Here is a 24,301-nt window from a genome sequence, read left to right as displayed (position 1 = left end):
GGAATGTCTGTATGTCTGCTAAGTTCAACTGGCTTATAATATTGTTCAGATCTTTTATTTCCTATTGATTCTATCTCGTGTTCTATCATTATTGAAAGTGGTACTGAAATTACTCTTACTGCAGAGCTATCTATTTCTGTCTTGAATTATGTCAAGTAAGTCCTTTCCTACCAGCCATTACTTTAAATGTAAATGGATTGGGACATCGTCTGGGTGGCTCGGTGGTTTAGCATCTGCCTTCTGCCCAGGGAGCACATTTCATAGTTAAGTCTGATGCCTGTGTTTCCTCATGGAAGATTCCTGCCACCTCCTTTTCTTTTGAATGGCCCAGGTTATCCTGCTGCTTGTGATTTTTTGGTTGAAAACTGAGCAGGTGAAAAATAGCCTCTTTTTCCAGTCTTTGAAGACTGGGTCTGTGCCAGTGTATTCTTTTACTGATTAGTAGAATCTGTTCTGAGCTTTGGGATCAAACGAGAAAGCTAAGTCTTCGAGGATTTCAGTGTGTATCCCACCTGGATTTGCAAACCTTTATCTATTTCCCCCTTTACCTTCTTGCTTTTATGTCTTCCAGTTTCACTCCAATTTCTCCTTGGGGCCACAGATGCTCTACTATGTGTCTCCATCCACAATGTCTTGCCCCAGGTGTCTGTGAGCCATAATCACTCTAGAGATTTTATGAGCAGTTCCTTCCACTTTATGCTGAGTTTCCTCTGCAGAACTCCAATTATGGGAAAAAGAAACCAGTCCTTCAGGCAGCTCCCAGATAAGTTAGTACACTCCAAATAAGGTTTGCTCTGCTCCCTTCAATTTGAGGTGGGGCAGGGTATCGGAAAATGGGCTGTTGCCTCCTCCAGATCAAGACAGCCCATAAGTGAAGGGACAAGGATGAGCCAAACTTTCATTTTTCCTACTATTTTCAATGTAGCTTTTACTTGATTGGACATTCACTTGGTTACTGTAGACTTTAGCCTGTTTTCCTGAGCTACCTCAACCTTACTGTATAATTTTTGTAAAGGTTTTACTTATTTGAGAGAGAGCAAGAAAGCACAGAGGGAGAGGGAGAAGCAGACTCCTCGCTGACTAGGGAACACATGCAAGCAGCCTTAGTGTGTGGTAGGTAAGGCAGTCAAAACTGAACACACTCCATAAGACTTCTGTATCATGCTAGTGGGAAGAATCTCAACCAGGATTGGGCACGCCAGCTCTTGAAGCATTTATGGAAAAATCCCAGATGTCCTGCAGAAAAGTAAGGTACAGTGAGGATCTCATGAAGAAGGTTGTTGGTGGATAGGGAACCCTCTTCTCCCTACTCTAGAACCATCTAAACAAAGGGTCAACAAATAATAGCTTGTTGCCTGATTTTGTAGTTTTACTGGAACATAGTCACACTTACCTATTTATCAATTATCCATAGCTGCTTTCATGTTGTAACATCAGAATTAAGTAGTTGTGACAGTAATACCATGAACCGCAAAGCCTAAAGTATTATCTGGTCCTTGCTGACTCCTGTTCTAAACAATATAGTGAAGTCTAAAGGGGCTAGAGACTGCTGTAAATGACCATATTTAGTACGGGCCAAAGATGACAGATAACTAAGTAGTCCACAGAACCTGACTGATGAAATTTAGTAGTCACTGTCTTTTCATGGACAGAAGGCTTGGAGGAAAATAGGTTTCAACAAATGGTACTAGGACAAATGGATATCCACATGCAAAAAAGTGAAATTGGACCCCTTCTTTGCACTATACACAACAATTAACTCAAAATGGATTGAAGACTTAAATGTATAAACTTTTAAAAAGTTACAGAGGGGTAAATATTTATGATCTTGATTTAGGCAATGGATTCTTAGATATGATACCAAAACCAGAAGGAACCAAAGGAAAAAAAGATATGCTGGACTTCATCAAAATTAAAAACTTATGTGCTTCAAAGATACCATCAAGAAAGTAAAAAAAAAAAAAAAAAAAAAAACACACCAAAAAATGAAAGAAAATATGTATCTGTTAAGGGTTTAGTACCCAGAATATATAAAGAAATCTTGCAATTCAACAACAAAGACAAACAATTAGAAATGGGCAAAGGAGAAGAACAAGGGGACCAACACTACATGACTTCAAAACTTAATACAGTAATCAAGACAGTGTGATATTGGTGAAAGTACACAGACAGAACGGAACATAAGAGAGCCCAGAAATACCCATACAAAGAGAGTCGACTGATCTTTGACAAGGGATCAAAAGCAACTGGATGGAGAAAGGACAGTCTTTTCAACAAAGGGTGTTGGAGCAACTGGATATTGACATGCAAAAAGAAATTGTAGATACAGATCTTACATTTTTTGCAAAAAATCACTCAAAATGAATCAGATCTAAATGTGAAATATAACGTTATAAAACTCCAAAAGATAACATAAGAGAAAATCTATGTAACTTCACCATGATAATCTAGCCTTCACAATGACTTTTTAGGTATAATATTAAAACCATGATCCATGAAAGAAAAAATGGACAGGTTGGACTTCATTAAAATTAAAAATTTTTTGTTCTGTAAAAAACTGTTAAGAGAATAAAAAGACAAACCATGGACAAGGAGAAAATACTTGCAAAACACTTATTTTTGATTTGGTCTAGTATCCAGAATAAATTTTAAAAACCACTTAAATCTCAACAAAAAGAAAATAACCTAATTAAAAAATAGGCAAGAGATCTCAACATTAATAAAGATATACAGATGTCAAATAAGCATATAAAAACATGAATATTTTATGTCTTGGAATTGCAATTAAAGCAACACAATACTGGGACACCTTGGTGGCTCAGCGGCTGATAGTCTGCCTTCAGCTCAGGGAGTGATCCCAGGATCCGGGATAGAGTCCCACATTGGGCTCCCCGCAGGGAGCCTGCTTCTCCCTCTGCCTGCATCTCTGCCTCTCTGTGTCTCTTATGAATAAATACATAAATCTTTAAAACAACAACAAAAAACAACACGATACCACTACATACCTATTAGAACGGCCAAAATCTAAAATACTGACACCACCAAATTCTGATGAGGACATAGAACAAAAGGAACTCTGATTCATTGCTGCTAAATGGTATAGTCACTTTAAGACGATCTGGCCATTTCTTACAAAACTAAATATACTCTTACTCTATGACCCAGGTATTTTGCTCCTTGGTATTTACCAAAATGAGCTGAAAACTTGACCACACAGGTGTGTACACAAATGTTTACAGTGGCCTTTTTTGATAATTACCAAAATCTGGAAGAAATTAAGGTGACCTTCAATAGGCAAATGGATAAACAGGTACATCTAGACAATGGAATATTATTAAATACTAAAAAGAAATGAGCTATCATGCCATTGAATGACATGGAATAATCTTCAATGCGTATTGCTAAGTGAAAAATCCAATTTGTAAAGACCATATGCTCTAAAATCCAACTATATGACATTCTGAAAAAGGCAAAACTGGAGACAGTAAAAATACCAGTGGTTTTAAGGGACTCAGAGGAAGGGAGGGGATGTAACGGATGGAGCACAGGGTGTTCTCAGGGCATGGAAAATATTCTGATAGTATAATGGTGGAATACACATATTTGTCAAAATTCATTTTATGTATGCAATACTGCACTTTCTAACGTACAACACAAAGAGCGAACCCTAATGTAAACTATGAATTTTAAGTAGTAAAAGTTTATCAATGCTGGTTCATCAATTGTAATGAATACACTACATTAATGTAAGATGTTAATAACAACAGAAACTCTTGGGGGTGGGAGCAACGGCCCATATAGGAATTCCCTATACTTTCTGCTCAATTCCTCTGTAAACCTAAAAATCCTTGAGAAAAGTCTGTTTTTTAAATGCAAAGGATTTTTTTAAAAAAGATTTTATTTATTCATGAGAGAGAGAGAGAGAGAGAGAGAGAGAGAGAAAAGAGAAAGGCAGGCAGAGACACAGGCAGGAGAAGCAGGCTCCATGTAGGGAGCCCAATGTGGGACTCGATCCTGGGTCTCCAGGATCAGGCCCTGGGCTGAAGGTGGCCCTAAACCGCTGGGCCACCCAGGCTGCCCAATGCAAAGGATTTCAATAGGCATTTCTTTAAAGAACATACAAAAATGGCCAATAAGGACATGCAAAGATGTTCAACTTTAATAGCCATTAGGGAATTACGAAGCAAAACCACAATGAGATAGCACTTCACAACCACTAAGATGGCTATATTCATAAGAGGGACAAGAGAGAGACTGGATTCCATTATGCACTGCTGGTAGAAACATGATATGGAAAACAGTTTGGCAGTTCATCAAACAGCTAAACAGAATTATCACATGATGTAACAACTCCACTTATACGCAAGAGAAAGGAGAACGTAAGTCACAAAAATTTTGTACATGGATGTTCTCAACAGCATATCTATAAAGAGCCAGTTATGAACACACCCCTAATGTCCACCAACTGATGAATAAACAAAAGTGGTATATCTATTCAATGAATTATTATTCAACCATAAAAAGCAAAGGTACAACATATCTGAACCTTAAAAACATGCTGAATGAAAGAAGTCAGATACAAATGGCCACATATTGTATGGTTCAATTTATACGAAATGACCAGAATAGGCAAATACGTAAAGTAGAAACTAGATTAGTGGCTGCCAAGGGCCTGTGGGGAAATGTTAATGAAGAATGACTGCTAGTGGGTATGGGGCTTCTTTTTGGAATGAAAAGAATTCTGGAATTAGAAGTGATGTTTGTATAACCTTGCAATAAAAGGGCAAATTTTATGGTATATAAATTGTATCTTAATTTAAAAACTACACAGAAGGATCTTAAGCAGCTTTACTTCTTATCTCATTCGTTGTTGTGTAATTACGGTTGATGATTCTTTTCAGAGTATGTGATGTTTTACAGTTTATCAAGAAACGATCTATTTACATGCGTGTTAAATTCACTTCAGGGGAGAAAATGATTTAGCAAATATTATGATGGAGCATTAATGTAACTACTAGGGCATAAGCTTTTGAAAGCTGGCACACAATGATTAATTAGTGAAATGGCATCATTTTATGAACAAGTCCTGAAGAAACGGGAAGTCTTCTGAGGTGGCAGTGGGTCATACTGTAAACTTTTAAAAAGATTTTATTTACTTATTTATTTAGAGCAAGCCATGTGGAGGGAGGGACAGAGGGAGAGCCACAATTTCAAATAGACTCCCCATTGAACACGGAGCCCAACGTAGGGCTTGATCTCCCAACTCTGAGGTCATGATCTGAGCCAAAATCAAGAGTCTGATGCTTAAGCAACTGAACCACCCGGCTCCCTCACACTGTAACATTTAAGCAAAAGGGGGCAAGGAAAAAATATGTGGATAAATCTCTAACTAAGGGTCAATTTTTAAAGAGCTCTGTAGTATCTTCTTGAAAGATAACTAAGAAAATCTTCCTGTGTCAAAAACTAAGGCTTTCCCCTAAAGAAAATTTAAAGCTTGGGAAAAAAAGGTGAACTGAGAGCTTAGGAAAATCTGGAATAACAAAGGAAGACTGGTTGACCTAAAAATATATCCAGCTAGTCACTGAGCTAGACACTGGCATTAGTCCTCAAACTCTGCCTTCCTCACATGCCTGCCCCAGGTCCCTGTAGAGCTGCCTTTCCTACAGTGACTACAATGGATGTCAGCCTCTGTGTGGGACATAATTCAACTGTCAAGTACACATTCAGTAACATTCACAGAGGCCAAGAACAAGCATATGGATGTACTTTTTTTTCTTTTTAAAGAATACAATAGTCACATGGTCAAGAACTAAAACCACGTTGAAGGATATAAAATGAAAAGTAAGACTTCTAGGCTCCCCAGCTCTTCTTCCCAGATGTGATATGGGTTAAGTTTCCCAATATTATATTCTATTTGCTTCCTATAAAGGTTATTTAGTCTTCCAGAACCTGTCATTATCAGAAACTGAAGTTAAATTAAGGTCCCAAATACAGAAGCTTAAAATTTTCTTGCAATTGAAAAATAGATGACACTAAATAGATTCAACTTTTAAAAAAAATTATTTATTCATGAGAGACACAGAGAGAGAGAGAGAGAGAGAGCCCGCGCAGCGACACAGGCAGAGGGAGAAGCAGGCTCCATGCAGGGAGCCTGATGTGGGACTCAATCCCGGGTCTCCAGGATCCTGCCCACCCTGGTCTGAAGGGGGTGCTAAACCACTGAACCACCGGGGCTGCCCTCAACTTCTTTTTTTTTAATAAATAATCCACACGGGGATCCCTGGGTGGCTCAGCGGTTTCGCGCCTGCCTTTGGCCCAGGGCACGATCCTGGAGTCCCGGGATCGAGTCCCGCATCGGGCTCCTGGCATGGAGCCTGCTTCTCCCTCTGCCTGTGTCTCTGCCTCTCTCTCTATGTCTATCATAAATAAATAAAAATAAATCTATAAAAAAATAAATAATCCACATATTTTAACTTTTAAGTCAGATTTTATTTCTTTCTATCCATGGCAAAACAAAGTCCTCAAGGTTTTTTTTAAAAAAGATTTATTTATTTATTCAGGAGAGACAGAGAGAGAGAGGCAGAAACACACGCAGAGGGAGAAGCAGGCTCCCTGTGAGGACTCGAACACAGGATCCTGGGATTGTGCCCTGGGCCAAAGGCAGATGCTCGAACGCTGAGCCACCTAGGCGTCCCACTCTTCAAGGATTTATAAAAATACCAAAAGTTGGTGGTCACTTGGAAACAATTTATTATTAACTAGATTAATCCATTAAGAAAATGCACAGAATACACTGAAGGTTAAAATAAAACAGTGACACAGGTACCCAGATGACATCCTGACAAATCAGTTCTTGGTAAAACTCCCAATAAGGAAGAGAGATTTTAAAACAAATGCCCTGCAAATTCCAGTTTTGCCTGATCCTCAAATGATAAGGTTAAGAATGACCTAACTGCAATTGGCAGGGGTAGTGGGGAGGTTGAAATAATCTGGGAATTGCAAGGGGGTGGGAAATAATACAATTAAATAGCAGCACTGAAAGTATGTAATCTCACAACAAAATGAGTGCCGATTTGGAAAGTTAATGTCTGTATTTTCTTCCCCAAATGGGGAGCAGGGCAAATGTGGGAAATTCGCTTTCAGCAGTACTCCTAGGACCTAAGGCAACCACAAGTCTGGAGCTACTGAACTCTCCAAAACCTCAATATCAACAAACTCTTCACATGATCATTAGCCTAATATTTTACTTATTTATTTTTTTTTAAAAAGTTTTATTTTTATTTATTTATGATAGACAGAGAGAGAGAGAGAGAGAGAGAGAGAGAGAGGCAGAGACACAGGCAGAGGGAGAAGCAGGCTCCATGCTGGGAGCCCAACGCAGAACTTGATCCTGGGACTCCATGATTGCACCCTGGGCCAAAGGCAGGCGTGAAACCACTGAGCCACCCAGGGATCCCCCCTATCCTAATATTTTAAATTGAAAAACTGATGTAACCTTGCAATAGCCAACAAATTCAAATTCTTATTAGTCAACCTCTAGTTCTTCATATTCTGTCCCTATCTGTGCCCTTTCAAAAGATGCAATCTGTCCACTGTGCAAGTGAGGCTCAAGTGAGGCTCACCTGGCCTCAAGAGGCAGTGTGTACCCGGGGCTCCTGTCGGTGGTAAGGCAGCCAACGCTGTACTTCTTTGTCACTGTCACTCAGTCGGTCTGCAGTGGTTTTTCAACTAGAATGGGCTGGTGCCCTAACACTGAAGAATAAATAGTGAGCTGGGAAACAACACCCCTGCCAGGAGAGGAAAAGAGCCTTCAGACCTGAGGAAGGCTGGACAGGCCAGTCTTCTCTTATCTTTGATGTGCTGGAGGAGAAGATTCCTCTAAGGTAAGCCAAGTTCAGTGGCTCATTCTAACCTAGAGCAACTTTTTGCTACTCTGGGAGTTTCAGGCCATCTAACTGGATTCTTCTAACTCAGCTCTCACCCCAACAATGCTCAGCGCCCCTGCTTGGGAAGCTCCTAGGGAAGCAGATGAAACTAATTAGGACATAGCCCATCAAAGGCAACGCAAGCATTTTACCAGCTGTGCACAGGGCCCTGCCCACAACTATGGCAAAGGCCACAGAAATATTTTTACCACAGAGGGTTGCACATTGTCCTCTTTGACTCTGTCCTCCTCTCTGCCCTGACAGCCTGTCTTCACCAGGTTTCATCTCCCAGAGGCACATGTACTTCTTCTTAGCTTATTTTTGTGATTTATCTGACCAACCATGAAATCAGGCCTATTGGGATAAAGGGTAAAACCAAATGAAAAATCCTCTGGATGTCTGGGAAATGGCTGCTGGGCTTTTCAGCTTCACGAGGCAGCTGGCTGGCTGTGCTCTTCTATGCTGGGTCCTCTTCATCCACTGTCATGTCATTCGTGTTTTTCTTCTGTTCAGCCTCTGGTCCCGCAGGCAGAATGCTCGTGACGGTATGGAGGAGGGCTTCGATTTGCTCCTCTGTGAGCCGTTCTTCACTCTCTTCAACCATCTGCAGAAGAAAACCTCCAAGGGTTACAGATGAGCCAACAGGCGGTGTCCAGGCTGCCCTCCCCACCCATGCTGTTTCTAGTCCACTGGCCTCTGGCACGCTAGCTCCAGAGCCTCCTCAGGTCTCTGTGTTCTCTCCACCCTGGCTCTGAGGGAGGGAGAAGCCAGCTCCAATTCCTATGCAACTGTTCCAAATGGGTCAGGGCAAAAAGCAAGTTGCAGGTTAGCATTTTTCTTCAAATAAATAGAAAACCTCAATGGTTCTATACCCATGCACACTTGAATATGCTTTGTATGCAAAGAAAACTCACTTCTGGGGAGTGAAATAGCATTTTATATACTTTTGTAGTTCACAACAAACACAACTGTAACTTATAAACTGTATCAACAACCCATCTGACAATTGCCCACTGTGTGCCAATTTTTTATTTTTTTCTCATCCCCACTTCCACTGCCACTAACAGCTCTTTAGGGAGCTCACATGTCCAAGTGCACATAGCACTTCCTATCTGTTATTTCTTTTAGCCCTCACAACAATCCTGGCAAAAGACAGAACGAGCACCTCAAGTTGGGCCTGCCCAACACTGACACCTACAATCAAACACACACCATGTGGCCTTGATCACCTCCTGGGAATGTGAAGCAAGAGTGATGGCTGGGAAACAATCCCCTGCTGCCTCACTAAATTAGATCCACTTAAAGCCCAGTTTGATGTGTCCTGGAAATCTACACACTGATAATCCACAATTATGAGCCAGTTTTCTTAGCTGTACCTCTAGTTCTCGAATATATTAACGAATACAAATATAGTCAACAATGTTTTTAAGAGCAATATACAGGCAGTCAAATTACTTACCCATGTTCACTTAGGGGCACCAGCCACCTATCATAAACAGCTAAAGGTGTCCAGGGTTCTGTTCTGTGGCATTTCCCACAGCAACCTCTGAGATCTGGTGACTAGGACCAAGAGGAGTTCCAGAAAGAAATCCCAGCAGATTTAAATAAAACAGGATAACAGGCTAGACTTCGAACCCTGAAGAGGGTTTTGGTCTGACTGCCTCCCTTTACAGAAGCTAATCAAGTCAGGTGATGTGTCTAAGATCACATCACGAACTCCTGGCAAAACATCAGTCTCTTCATTCATCTAGGGTACAAAAATGTTTCTACAACCAGAGAATCATCCTGAGTGTTCTAGGGTGGAGAAGACCCTGAGTGAACCAACGGGGCTAATTCTCATCATGCTGTGAAATAAAACGACCATTTCCTAAAGATTCAAAAGCTCCATAAAGTATAACCTCTACTGAACAAGAAATAATCCTCAAAAACCCATTTTTAAAACCAGACATGCTGGGACACCTGGGTGGCTCAGTGGATGAGCATCTGCCTTTGGCCCAGGGCATAATCCTGGAGTCACGGGATTGAGTCCCACATCGGGCTCCCTGCAAGGTACCTGCTTCTCCCTCTGCCTATGTCTCTGCCTCTCTCTCTCTCACTAATAAATAAATAAAATCTTAAAAAAATAAATAAATAAAACCAGACATGCAAAATTACGGTGTGTAAAAGGAAGTAATTTAACAGAGACTGTCTCCAAAATATGAAGGAGTTGGAAAGGGGTATATCTAATTTGATTATTTAACCCTAAGAAAAGATGATCTCCATTTGAGAGAGGAATGTCTCCAAATTTATAAATTGCCATGTGCAGTTGATTATGAACTGCTTCCTGACTCAGGGGAAGCAGGAAAGGAGATTTAGACTAGTCTTAGAACACTGACAACTTCCCACCAGTATTTGTGCAGGGGCTTTCCCAGAATCACTGCCACCAGAGCTTCTCAAGCATGTGGAAGTCAGGACAATTTATAGATGAGTAAGTGTAGGCTCAGCATTGTAAAGAAAACCTGATCTGGGTCTTACAGCAAGTAGGGAAAAGTCTTTGCCTTTGGATTCCAGCTCTTTCTAGAACACCATGGCTCTATCCTTTCCTCTCTCAGAGAGGCAGACTAAAGTTATATGACTTCTCAGAGGCCTCATTTTTAGAAAACCAAATAGAGAAGACTTGAACAGACCACCTTCTTGCATCCTGATCACTGCGTGTGGCAGATGCAATGATGATCAGGCGTCAGCTGATAGGCAATAGGGCTGAAGAACAGAAACTTTCCTTTTCAAACCAAGATTCCCAGTCACAGGAAAAAAAACCTAAACCTCATTAAGCAAAATGAAAACACATTTATACAAAAAAGAAACTCAGAAACCAAAAACTCACTAATACCTCTTGGGTCTCTAAGATAAAATGATACTAACTGTATTACTCCTCACCTTTTCTTCCCAACACAGAAGAAACTGAGCCCAAAGAGACACAAAGCACCACCTCAACGTTCTCAAACACCCAAGGTTTCAAGTTGTTTGGAACAGAAGGGTGAATGAGATGTAAAAATCCAAAGTATTTGCAGATGAGTCAACGCTAAATTTTTATCATATACAAAGACCGTTATCAATTCCTAGGAACTGTCAAATGGGCTGCTATACTCCAAAAATGGTGTCTCTCATTCTGAGCTGCCAAGGCCAACTTCCTACATTGCCAAAACAACTTGAACCTAATAACTATGGACACTTCTAGCTATTTGACCCAGAACAGTTCACTTAACCTCTGTAAATTTCAATTTTCTCTAATGTAAAATGAATGTAACATCCACAGTTAAGGACCAAATAAGAACACATATTACAGTGTTTTGTAAGCCATAAGACGATACAATCTAAGACATTTATAATCACTAACTTCCAACAGGCGTATATGGCAGTACTGTTGAGGACAGTGGCAGGACGGGGACAGAATCACAGAAGTGGGGGGCAGGCTCCTGTGGATCTGAGGCTTACCACAAACCATGGCTGAGGTGTAACCAAAAGTAGCTTTACCCCCCAAAACTGAATACAAATGCTGGATGCTGGAAATACTTTGGACACAGGGAGAATAATGGTTGTAAGGTTAATGCAAGGATATTCTCAAGTCTTCTGTACTTCACACCCTTTGTGAAAACCTCATTTCTGATCCCTCTCTTTTTTTTTTTTTTTTTTTTTGATCCCTCTCTTATGAGAAGAGATATTGTCACTGGGATTTGCTATCCTTTGTAGCCAAATCCCAGGCTGGGGAAAATCTGACTATAACATGGTCCAACTGCTGAGAAACAACATACTGTATTTATCAAGACCTACTACCTACCTGTGAAAAGGAGAAAGGAATGGACAGTCTGAGGGGACACCACACACTTCTTTCTTCTTACTATGCAAAAGCACATGGCTTGGAGGAGAAAGTAAGGTGCTGAGTCAGACAGACCCAATTTGCCACTCACTAGCCAAGACTATGGTGAGGGCATTAAAGGTGACACCTACGAAGCCCATGGCATACAGCAGGCACTCTTAATAGCAGCTAATCATACCAAGTAATGATAGAGCTTTCTACAGGCTCTGGGATGAGATCATGCTAATCTTCATCTCCTCTCTCCATCTGTCATTAAGCCATGAATAACATATGTTGCTGATTAAAGTTGGAGGAGCTAACATGTGATTTTTAACCCAGATGGACATGGATTAGTTTCTTGCTGATTTTTTTTTCTAAGATGAATCTCCTGCACAGTTGAATGCATCAGAATAAGGATACCCCCCCCCCAAAAAAAAAAAAAAAAAAAAGGAATCTCTATTTACCCTAAAGGCCAGTTCCCCCAGAAAGTCACCCTTTATGGAAGGAATTTTTCTAATTTAATTTTGGGTGCATTTTGAAGGACAGGAAAACATTAGGAGGACAATAAAAGTTTTAGTCAAAAATTAAATGCCCCATGACCCTTTTATTTATTTATTATTATTTTTTAAGGTTTTTATTTATTTATTCATGAGAGAGATAGAGAGGCAGAGACACAGACAGAGGGAGAGGCAGGCTCCCTGTGGGGAGTTTGATGCGGGACTTGATCCTGGAACTCCGGGATCATGACCTGAGCCGAAGGCAGATGCTCAACCACTGAGCCACCCAGACGTCCCTCCATGAACCTTTTACAAAGGTTCTTTTTAAAGAAACTCTAAACATCATAAGTATTTTTGGCTGCTTTCTTCCACACTTTCTGAGAGAAATTTGACAAAGGATATGTACTTCTAAAACTGACTTTGCAAACTCCTTTTTTCTCATTTTGTTATTTCTCTAATAAGTTGTTTTTTTTTTTTATTGACAATTAAATGGCCTGCCTGGTATTTAGAGCTTCACGGTGTTCCCAGGACACCAACACAGTAACCACACAGATTTTCTCACTGGGCCTCAGCTTCACATTCTCCTTAGACCATGTATAGCTTTTACTCTGGCTGTCTTGCACAATTCTAAAGCTTTATACTGTGACTGCTGTGTAGACTGTGCAAGTGATGAGGATCCACGGAATGGTCATATGCAGGGAAACAAGATGATCAAGTTTGTGGTCTGAGAAAGTGAACTCTGACAGCGGTGCAGAAGGTGGACTGGAGGGGCCAGCCTGAGGCAGGGATGATGAGAGGACAACCACGAGAGCTGCACTGAGAAAAGACAGAAATTAACACAGTGTGACAGGGAGAGGAGAGAGAACAGGGGAAGACACAAGCAACAGAACCTGGGGACTAAGTGCATGTGAGATCAAAGAAGAGAATGACTTCCAGGTTTCTGGCTTGAGAGACTGGGCCAGGAGGCTGACAGAAAGAGCATGTGGGGAAGTACACTTGTGCTCCGTGAACCAAGAACAGAAACAGGAAGAATAGGGTTGAAGGGTGGGAGTCAGGGAGGAGAAATTCTGCCAGAGTCATGGTGAGTCTCTTGTTTTTCTGCAACATCTGGTTGGCAATAACCCCTACAGGAAAGCAATGACCAGGATAGGGTGGGACATCAGGGGAGACAAAGAGTGCGGCGATGCAGGCCCAAACCCTAAGGAAGGAACAAAATTTCCCCAGTCTACTTTCATTAAGTCCATACTAACTAGGATCCAATTGGTGACGTCTCCTTTCACTTATAAAATGGGGCAGGCGGGCAGTCTTTTCAGGAAATGGCAGTTCCAGCCTTCATCACCCTTTCTCCCTCTCAGACCCAGAAACCACTCCCCTCATATTCGGGCCTCCTTCACTCACCAGCTGGATCTCAACAGCAGTCATAGGCCTGTGATTCAGCAGCTGAAGCTTCTCAGCTCTGTCAAATGAAAGTACAAAAGCATTTAAAACTCTTATTCCCTTCAGAATCTTGAGTCTTGACCAAGCTGTTCAGAGAACATGGTGTCAGATAACAAATGGGAAAACTGCTTGGAAAGTGGCCCTCAGTTTCTTCAACTATAAAAGGGAGGATGAGAATCAAAGAGCCCACATCAGAGACTCTTGAGAGGGTACAAATGTGTATTAGAATCAAAAAAACAACTGATGTATGGATTAAAAGAAATGTAACAAATAGAAGAGGTGCAGTTTTAATCAATTTTATCTGGAAAATATGAAGAAAATAACATTTTCTTAATCCAAAAAGATTAATAAAATAATCTTGGTTGGTTGGTATCACTTAGAAATGGCAGAGAATTCCTTTTTGAGATTAATATTAAATGTCAGATTTTGACTTGTTATATCAGAAACAAAAACCAGGACTAGAGGGGGGGTAGGGGTTAATGCACAGAAGTATAAGGCACAGTCCTCTGCCCACAAAGTTTACAAGCCAGTTGGGGAAAGAAGACAAATACAAGAAATTTTAACAAACATGTAAGTAACTGTTGAAGATAATAATTATCACCTGTCACAAGGTAATATCTAGCTCATTTCTAAAGGAGTGGTCTTTTTTCTCTTGAAGGAGAAAAAAGAACAGCTTCAGTTACCACCCCTGTGCAGGTGACAATTTCTAAGTTTCCCTCTCAATCTGACCCAGAAGCTCCAGATTCATCTTTCGGATCAACTCAGTAAATATTTATTGAACTTTAAAGACATTCTGAAATAAACAGATGACTGAGCCACAGGCCCACAGCCGCCTTTGGAGAAACAGCATATTAGCCAGCCTCCCTCTGCCTCGGTCTCGCCATCTGTATAACAGCAATCATAATAGAACTTAATATTTCATCAGGGGGTTAAGGAGGGATGAACATCTTTCTGTTTATAGTGCCAGCAGCTACCATTTATTGCTTCTTCCCATATGGCAAGCACATTGAACCCTCAGACTTAATCGATGCTGAGATGGTAAATAACTTGCCCAAGGGTTACACAGCTAGTAAATGGAGAGTTGGGACTCAGTCATCAACGCTCATGTTCTTAACCATCTGCTTCTAGTATTCGGTATTCAAAATGATGACTGTCACAGCAATTTCTCCATAAATGGAAGTCATTAGTAAGGCACTTGTAGTGAAGTTCTACTCCTTCCTCATAATCCTGCAAACATTTACTCTAGACTCAAAGATGACTTCACTGAGGAGGAAACCTTTGCACTGGGCCCTGAAGAGTTTTCTAGACAAAACAATGGGAGCAATGGACAGTCAGGGCAGGAACAGCATAAGTAAACTGCAAGAACAAAAATTATGGAGTTTTAGGAAATGGCTGCATAAAAGGCTGTGAGACATGAAGCTGAGTCCTTAGGACAAGACCACACAGGGCTCCAACTAACAAAAGGCTGGATGTGACTCTGTGTACACTGGAAAGTAACCAAGGAACGGAGTGATATGCTGAGGTGAGAAAAAACAAGGCCGTGAACCTGGGTAGCAGCAGGGCTGGCAATGAGAGGCTGGACATGTGAAAGGTCAACCTCAGGTATAGGTAACAGGACCTGACAACAGCCTTGGTTGGGTGGGGACAGGGAGAAGAGAAGAGTCAGGGTTTAGTGTCAGGTTTTTAGTCTGTTTGGGAAAAATCTATTACTTGAAATCTGATGAGTTTGTGGTGCTTTTGGAACAATGAAGAGGTCTCTGTTCAGCCATTCATCTAGTTCTAGTTCTAGTGTGGTCTAGAACTAAAGAAAAAGACCAGAGCTGGATGTACTAGCAAGGAGTGATACAAAACCATGGGAGTGGATATCACAGTCCAGAGACCAACTACAGAGTAAGTGGAGACACAAGACAGGGCACCATAAAACATCTCCAGTTAAGGGTCTGGGAGAGAAGGTGGCAAAGGAGGAGGAAAGAGAGGCAAAGAAAACCTGAGACCTGAGAGAGTGATGTTAGGGAAACCAAGGGAGGAAAAGCTCTGGGAAAAGGGCAGGAGCAACAACATCACATGCTGAAGAGGGGAAAGCAGACTGACAGTATAGAAGTAACCAGATCTGCCAACAAAGAGGGCACTGGTGGCCTGTGCAATAGTTTGGTGGAACAACAGTGATGGTCACAACTGGACTGTGGGGACTGAGGATTAACTGTAGAGAAAATAATCTTTTTTTTCCCTTTGGTAATGCAGTGTTACCACTTTTTAAAAATTTTCAAAACAATCTTTATTCTACATTTTGAGAATTAAAAAATTCATCAGCAAAGTGTGTCACCAAAAAAAAAAAAAAAAAGTGTGCCACAGTGCAAAGAGAAACATACAACACAGAATCTCCATAATAATCAATGGTATAACCAAACATCACATGTACACAACACATTTAGATGAACTGAAATTATAACATAAAATAAAACCCAATTTCTGAAAACAAAAATCAAGGTATTACGGATCTCCAAACATTCTTAACTCTAATGAGATTTCACTGGACTCAAGTCACTTGGAAGTGAGGCATTCACAATATGACTCCATTAACCCAGCTTAGGAATTCTTGGGAGCCATGAATGGCTGTGGCAGGCAGGTTGACAACAAATGGCAACCAAATTTTGATCAGAAAATTCCCCTCTGGGATCCCTGGGTGGCGCAGCGGTTTGGCGCCTGCCTTTGGCCCAGGGCGCGATCCTGGAGACCCGGGATCGAATCCCACGTCGGGCTCCCGGTGCATGGAGCCTGCTTCTCCCTCTGCCTGTGTCTCTGGCTCTGTCTCTCCTTCTATCTCTCAAGAATAAATAATAAATAAAATCTTTAAAAAAAAAAAAAAAGCTACCATTAAAAAAAAAAAAAAAAAGAAAGAAAATTCCCCTCTGAAATTTGGCTCTAAAGTTATCAGGCTTTTGAAAGACATCCTCCTCACCGCCCCAGATTTTAAACAAACTCGTTTTCAGTACAGTTTGTATTGATGTTCTTTGTTTGGATGAACCTCAGTTTTTCTGGCATTAAAGCAAATTTAGGTTTGGTTCATGTGTGATGAAAAAAACCTGTGAGAGGAGGGTATAAGAGGCAGGTGTGAAAGCTGAAGTAATGGGGTCTGTGCTTGGGGCACAGAACGGGTTTCAGAAGATTCTTGTGAAAGACAAGTTAAAAGCACAAGGGGAGATGTCTAAGGAGAGGAGGAGGTTATTAGTCTGATTGGTCTCTGGCCTGCAACTCTGTTTCAACGGGGACTGGCAGGAGGGAATGGAAGACAAGGTTTGAGGATGGATATGGGGCAAAGGATAGAAAAGCAAAGTCAGACAACTGAAGTGTTTCATTTATGACATATACTATAAATCAAAGACTTAAAGGAGACTAAAGACCAGTATGGTACAGTATAATTCCAGAGGAATTTAAGGACGATCCTTAGGGCTGCTTTGTCTACTTTATTTTATGAATGGCTACCTCCCCTACACCAAAACGCTTCAGGGAGATTCTGCTACTGTAATATGGTTTCTATTTTTTTTTTAAAGATTTTTATTTGAGAGAGTGAGTGAGTGGGAGAGAGAGCAAGCATGAATGAGGGAGGAGCAGAGGGAGAGGGAGCAGATTCCCCTCTGAGCAGGGAGCCCAGTGTAGAACTCAATCCTAAGACCCTGAGATCATGACCAAGCCCAAAGTAGATACTTGACCGACTGAGCTACCCAGGTGCCCCTATAATGTAGTTTCTTATTAAATCTGAAAAGTGTCCAAAAGTTTCAGCACCGGAAAGACACCACAACACGTGTCTGAAGTGAAATGAGAGGCTAACAGGACTAAAGCAGCTGAACTGTGATAGTGCCAAAGGTACCTGATGTCCTTCCCAGCACACTGGTGGCCTACTTCCTCACCAGATGCTGGAGTCACCATCTAAGCCACCCACGAAGAGGTTTCCCTTTCACTGAGTTCTGAGGACACTGGCTCCCTGTGAGGCTCCAAGCTGAGCAGCACTGGGAAGGAATCCTGGATGTGGAGGAGGAATGCTGCCAGCAGCGGCCCCAGCTCTGAACCTCCTACCTGCAAAATACCCACCTTCCACCAGCACCGTTGAACCAGGTGGACAGGTGGGACCAAGTGGATCAAAGCCATAGGGATTATGGACTCTAAAGGGCCAAAAGCCACAGTCTGGGCCCTGGGAAGATACAGTGAGGTGCCAGGAAAAGCAGCTGACGTGGTAGCGACTGTGGCTGCCCAAGGTTGCACAAAGCTCCAATAAGAGCTCTGAGTAGGCAGACGGAGGGAGCATCAGTACAGAAGGAGCCTGAGAAGTCACAAGATCTGAAGGTGGACTGGATTCCCACAAGGCTGCACAGGACAGATCTGTGTTTGATACTGACCTTTGCTGTTCACAGTAGTTATGGGTCTGGTTCCTCTCAGCATCACAGACCAAAATAATCTCTTGAAGGAAAAGAGAAGGCAAGGAGCAACTACAGCCTGAGGAGGGGAGGTTCTGGAGGGACCCTGGAGCATGTCTGCCAGTTAAGGAAATAAGCACGAGGAAAGACTATAATTGAAGGGGAGAAAGGGAAAAAGACCCTCAGAAAAACAAAAGTCCAAAGTTTCAGCAAAGGGGCTCATATTCCACAGAGGCCACAGCAATGTGGGGGAGAAACCATATTTGAGGGGATCTGAAAGGAAAAAGTTCATTTTGGATAATTTTCTCAGTTAAGCAGAAGTGAAGTTACCATCTGAGAGGTTATGATGGGACCAAGAATAAAACCAGCAAGTAGTTTTTGTTTGAGAGAGAAAAGAGCACAGGAGCACAAGCAGGGGGCAGGGCAGAAGGGCAGAGGGAGAGGGAGAAGCAGACTCCCCACTGAGTGAGGAGCCCCACAACACTGGGCTCAATCCCAGGACCCTGAGATCATGACCCGAGCCAAAGTCAGATGCTTAACTGACTGAACCACACAGATGCCCCCAAAGTTTTAAAAACCCAACTGAAAAAAAAAAAAAACCCAACTGAGCTGAAAAATATGAACCGCATTCTAAATAAAATTATTTATTTTGACCGTCATTACCCAACAGAATAAAGAACAGAAAGAGAGCAGGAACAGAGAAAAAGTAGAGCTAAATAAATGAGCATCTCTGCTCAAATCAATCAAAGCAATGGAATCCAGTTCATCGACTGGTCATTATCAAGCTAGGTTCTGAACTGCTGGAAATGTTCCTATAGTTACACAAAAGGATCTTGTAAGTCAACTAGCAACAAAAACACTCACAGCTGCTCCATGAAAAAGCTGACTTGGAGTCAAACCAAACAAGCAAGTTCTCTGCTCCGACATTCAAGGAGCTGAGCACTGCAGGAGCAAAATCACAGACCCACACTGACTGCAGGCTCTGGTTTGAGGGTCCGCAGGTTATACACATTCCCCTCATTTCATAACTAAGCCTGTTTTTATTGTCCCTACTTTCATCCTTTTCATTTTTCAACTCATTACCCTTTAGCTCGTGCCCCAACTGATCACTAAAACTGTTCTTGCCAGAGGGCTCTATGCCTCCACACAGACAACTCTAGTGGATGCTTCCCTGTCTTCTTTTACCTGTCTCTGTGATATCTGACATTGTTGATCATTCTCTCCTTAAGACTATCTACCTTTATGGCTTCTACACAGCATTCTTTAATGATTCTCTTATCTGATGAGTCCTTCATCTCTTTCTAGTTTTTTTTTTTTTCTTTTAAGATGTTATTTATTTATTCATGAGAGACAATAGAGAGAGAGAGAGAGGCAGAGACACAGGCAGGGTAAGAAGCAGGCTCCATGTAGGAAGCCTGAGGTGGTACTCAATCTCGGGACTCCAGGGTCACACTCCGGGCCAAAGGCAGGCGCTCAACTGCTGAGGTACCCAGGCATCTCAGATTATTTCTTTCAAGATATCCATCCCCTTTCTCACCATTTCTATAAGCCACAATTTTTCTTGGTTAGAGGACAATGACCTCTATTCTCAGAGGTACCTGAAATAAAGTACTTTTATTTATTTATTTATTTATTTATTTATTTATTTATTTAATTAATTTATTTATTTATTTTTTAATTTATTTATGATAGTCACAGAGAGAGAGAGAGAGAGAGAGGCAGAGACACAGGCAGAGGGAGAAACAGGCTCCATGCAGGTAGCCTGATGTGGGACTCGATCCCGGGACTCCAGGACCACACCCTGGGCCAAAGGCAGGCACTAAACCGCTGAGCCATCCAGGGATCCCCAATAAAGTACTTTTAAAAGATAAAAATCTGGGGATCCCTGGGTGGCGCAGCGGTTTGGCGCCTGCCTTTGGCCCAGGGTGCGATCCTGGAGACCCGGGATCGAATCCCACATCAGGCTCCCGGTGCATGGAGCCTGCTTCTCCCTCTGCCTGTGTCTCTGCCTCTCTCTCTCTCTATGACTATCATAAATAAATAAAAATTTAAAAAAATAATTTAAAAAAGAGAAAAAAAAGATAAAAATCTGGCTGCCTCATTATCCTGCTTGTAATCTTCTACCAGGATTTTGGTATGAACTTGAATTCCTTAGTCTCCAGAATCCAATCTGGTATTTCCAATCCTCTAGGTTCATATGCCTTTGCTTTCCCTAAGCACTCATATCCCGATTAAATGAAACTAAACATTGCACAGAAAAGCATCAGACTACTTCTTGATTCTGTGCCTTTGCACATCATGTTCTTTCTGCTTTGAAGAACTAACTGACCTGCACCTGGCTGACTCTTCCTTTATATTAAAACCCAGTGTCACCTCCCAGAGACAAAATAATATACTCAAATTCCAACACTTTAGTGTCTCTCTACCATGTCCCTCCTACCATAGCACTTACACTGTATTCATCTTTGTATCTCTCAAACAGACAAAGCTGGAGGATAAGTCAAAGAAAGAGCTAGGGCAGGACTGACTTTCAAGAAAAGTGCAAAGAAGAGACAACTGCAGAACACTGGGGAGACCTGGGGCAAGAGTCCATGCTCCCAGAGCAGAGAGACTACCCATAATCCAGATACTAGTGAAATCTGACAACTCATCCATTTCCTCTGGGCTTTGCTGGCCCTAGAAGTATATATCCCAAATATGATGCCAAACCCCAAGAGTAATCTGTGTACAGAAGAGTCCCTTTAGGACTCAAAGTTATTTACAAACCTACCTAAGCTGGGTCTCAAAGACAAGTCCTTCTATTCTGGCAGACATAGCTGTCTGCACATCTTAGGGAACAGGTATCAGGATAAGACCTGGGGCTGTAAGCCAGACTGCAATTCTTAAGAACTAAATGCTTCAAGCAAAAATGATTAAAGAACCAAATGCTTTGAGAAAATAAACTATAGAAAAATATAATAGACTATAGAAAATTAACATAGGACTTAGTGTTAAAGTGACTTTGAGTTAAGTTTCAACACTACCATTTTGCTGAATAAAGCTATGGAGTAAAATAAAACATGGTTTCTATTATACCTTCAAGGATTCTAGCAGTGGAGGTACTTAAGCAAATTATAATAGAGTTCCAGTTTGTACCATGAGAACTAGACCCTTTAAGGGCTATTATCTTGAATCTCCTCTCCCTGAGAGGATGGTAGAGAAAAACTCTCTTGGGGATATGCAGATACAAGGATTAATGAGCACTTCAGCAGTTTCTAATATAAATGTTTATTCATATATATTTATATATATGTTTATTTATATTATATATATTCCTGTCTTATATCACACTGGCTAGCACAAAGATGGTCCAGGTCTGGTATAACGGTAAGCAGCCCCTGGATCATAGGTACTGAGGCCAATGAAAGTCAATGAGCTGCAATGGTTCTCTCTGCCTCAGAGGAGGAGCCAGGCCCCATCTACAGAAAAAGCAGCCTGCCAGCCCCCTCTACTGGTTGTCTGTAGAACACGACTGCCTGCAGCTTTTGCTTCTGGCAGTCACTAACCTATGTAAAAACCCTGGCACAGATCTGTCCTAGAAGTCAACCAGTTAATGAAAAATAGGCACCAACAAGTCACAAAGGAATATACAAATCCTCAATTTAGAATCACACATGGAAAAAAGAAACTTCTCCAAATACTACAATCTGGTTTAAATTTACATAGATTATGGCCAATCATGAATAGGCTTGCAAGAAAATTGTCATTTGTGGGTTTCTTTTTTCTTCCTTTCTTTCTTCTTTTTAAATTTAAACTCTATGCCCAACATGGGGTCTGCTCCCATGACCCCCAAATCAAGAATCTCATGCTCTACTGACTGAGCCAGCCAGATGCCCCATTTTTGAGTTTCTCGAATGGTAGCCAGGGGTATACGTGTACACCAGACCAGACACATAGTGAGAAGAGGCCTTAAAAAACTATCAGGACTTGTGTTGTAGATAAGAAATAAATCCCTAAAAGCCAATCTTTCTGCTTATTATAATAACAAAAAGCCCCTAGGACTAAATACAAAAGGAATAACCTGAGGACTGTGAAAAGTATACAAAGGTAGGTGGACTGGAAACTAAAATAAAACTTGAAGAACTAGTTAGTGTGGGGGATAGATGTTTGCTTTCTTTTTTCTCTCACAGCACGGATTCTCAGGCCACAGGAGAGCTATGGCAGTAGCTCCAACAAGCAGCTAAAACTCCAAGAGAAATCCCATCTTTCCAGCCAGAAGATTGGGGAAAGGGGCCCCTGAGACCCGGAAATCTGGATGAAATTTGCAGCTCAACGGCAGCTCCCTAGGGAGCCCCTATCAGCAAGTGTAGCTACAAAGAGAATCTTGGTCGTCCAGAGTGCCAAGTAATATCCTTTTTCCCCTTTGCTCTTTATCTCTCCTTGCTTTGCCCCAAGGGTGGTACCAATAACAACTGTACATGTGGCCAACTAAATCTTTGAGAGAGGGATCCCTGGGTGGCGCAGCAGTTTGGTGCCTGCCTTTGGCCCAGGGCGCGATCCTGGAGACCCGGGATCGAATCCGTCGGGCTCCCGGTGCATGGAGCCTGCTTCTCCCTCTGCCTGTGTCTCTGCCTCTCTCTTTCTCTCTCTGTGACTATCATAAATAAATAAAAATTAAAAAAAAAAATAGAACAAATCAGCGTTGATCTAATAAATAAATAAACAAACAAACAAACAAATAAATCTTTGAGAGAAATCTAGTACTTGTGGCCAAAGAACCAACAGGGGAGGCTCAAGTGGGTCAGAGTTTGGGGGCCATCTCAGAGAAGTGAGCTAGAGACGGGGGATTCTCCTACATCTGAGCATAAATCAGCACAAACCCCAGATTCAGCTTGAGCCATTCATGTGCAGAACAGTCCCAAAACAACAAAAATCATGTCAAACCACCACTCCAGTCTCATTTGCAAAAAACATCCAAAGCAGCAGATCAAAAGTTTTAAAAACTACACTGACATTAAAATCCTTGCCCATGAAGGCAAGAGACTTGAGGTGTGAACTTAACTGGGTTGACTGCTAAAATAAACAACAAAATAAGCAGAGACTTTTAACAGGATCCAGAGTCTAAACACTATAATATTCAAAAGGTCCAGGACATAATTTAAAATTACCTCAATGGAAAGAAAGAATATACAACTCATTCTCAAAGGAAAAAATATCAAACCTACAATAACCCATATGTTAGAATTATCAAAGATTTTAAAGTAGCTATTATAACAATATTCTTGAAATGGGTGGAATAATTGATGTTCTCAGGAAAGAGGCAGAAATTATAAATAATAAATGGAAATTTTAGAACTAAAAATCATAATGTATGAAATAAATTCACTGGCTGGGCTTATTAACAAAATGAAGATGACAGACAAAAGAGTTTGTGAATTTACAGAGAGATCAATAAAAATTATCGTTTGAACAACAAAGAGGGGGAGGAAAAAGAGAAAAATGAAGAGAGAGGATTCAGGGAAAATGGCAGTGTGGGAAAAACCAGGACTCTGCCTCTCCACCACCTAGACAACTGCCTAGACAACTAGACCTAAATGTAAAATGCAAAACTATAAAAATTCCTAGAAGATAATACAGGAGAAAGCCTAGGTGATCTTGAGTTTGGTGATGACTTTTCAACTACACCACCAAAGGCGCAATCCATGAAAGAAACAGCTGATAAAACTGGACTTCATTAAAATTAAAAACATCTGCTCTGTGAAACACAACATCAAGAAAATGAGAAAATAAACCACAGACTGGGAGAATATATTTATGAAAGGCACAGGATAAAGGACTTATCCAAAATATACAGTAAATTCTTAAAACAGTAAGAAAACAACTCAATTAAAAATGGCCAAAAGACCTGAATGAACACCTCATCAAAGAAGATACATAGGGGCACTTGGGGGGCTCAGTTGGTTAAGTTTCTGTGTTTGGCTTAGTTCAGGGTCCTGGGATCCAGCCCCACATAAGGCTTTCCACTCACTGGGGAGTCTGCCTATCCCTATGCCCATCCCCCCCAACCGTACACACGCTCTCTCTCTCTCAAATAAAATTTTAAAATGAAATACATATGGATGGCAAAGAAGCATGTGAAAAGGAGCTCAACATTATATGTTATTAGGAAAATGCAAATTAAAACAAGATACCATTAAATATTTATTAGAATGGCCA

The 24,301-nt window shown here is 41.3% G+C and overlaps 1 protein-coding gene and 1 pseudogene across 8 annotated transcripts in view; both read right to left on the bottom strand.

The window, feature by feature from the left end:
• The window catches only part of LOC121488081 (CGRP receptor component), a 67,778-nt gene that overhangs the window by 21,719 nt on the left and 21,758 nt on the right, over positions 1–24,301 (bottom strand). For 4 of the 8 annotated variants that reach the window (XM_041750357.1, XM_041750353.1, XM_041750355.1 and 1 more), the window contains 2 exons: positions 13,656–13,713; positions 7,361–8,529 (listed from right to left, as the gene is read on the bottom strand). In XM_041750357.1, the coding sequence (XP_041606291.1) occupies positions 8,383–8,529; positions 13,656–13,713 (205 nt within the window). In that variant the 3' untranslated portion in view covers positions 7,361–8,382. Of the gene's footprint in view, positions 1–7,360; positions 8,530–12,569; positions 13,074–13,655; positions 13,714–24,301 lie in introns of those variants that run through there. The other 4 variants (XM_041750351.1, XM_041750352.1, XM_041750356.1 and 1 more) reach the window with 3 other exon arrangements.
• On the bottom strand, positions 17,325–18,540 carry LOC121488083 (annotated as a pseudogene).

This window comes from Vulpes lagopus, chromosome 3 (genome assembly GCF_018345385.1).
Source record: "Vulpes lagopus strain Blue_001 chromosome 3, ASM1834538v1, whole genome shotgun sequence".
Taxonomy (NCBI): Eukaryota; Metazoa; Chordata; class Mammalia; order Carnivora; family Canidae; genus Vulpes; species Vulpes lagopus.
The sequence above is the reverse complement of the archived record's forward strand: the minus strand, read 5'-3'. Positions and strand labels throughout refer to the sequence as shown.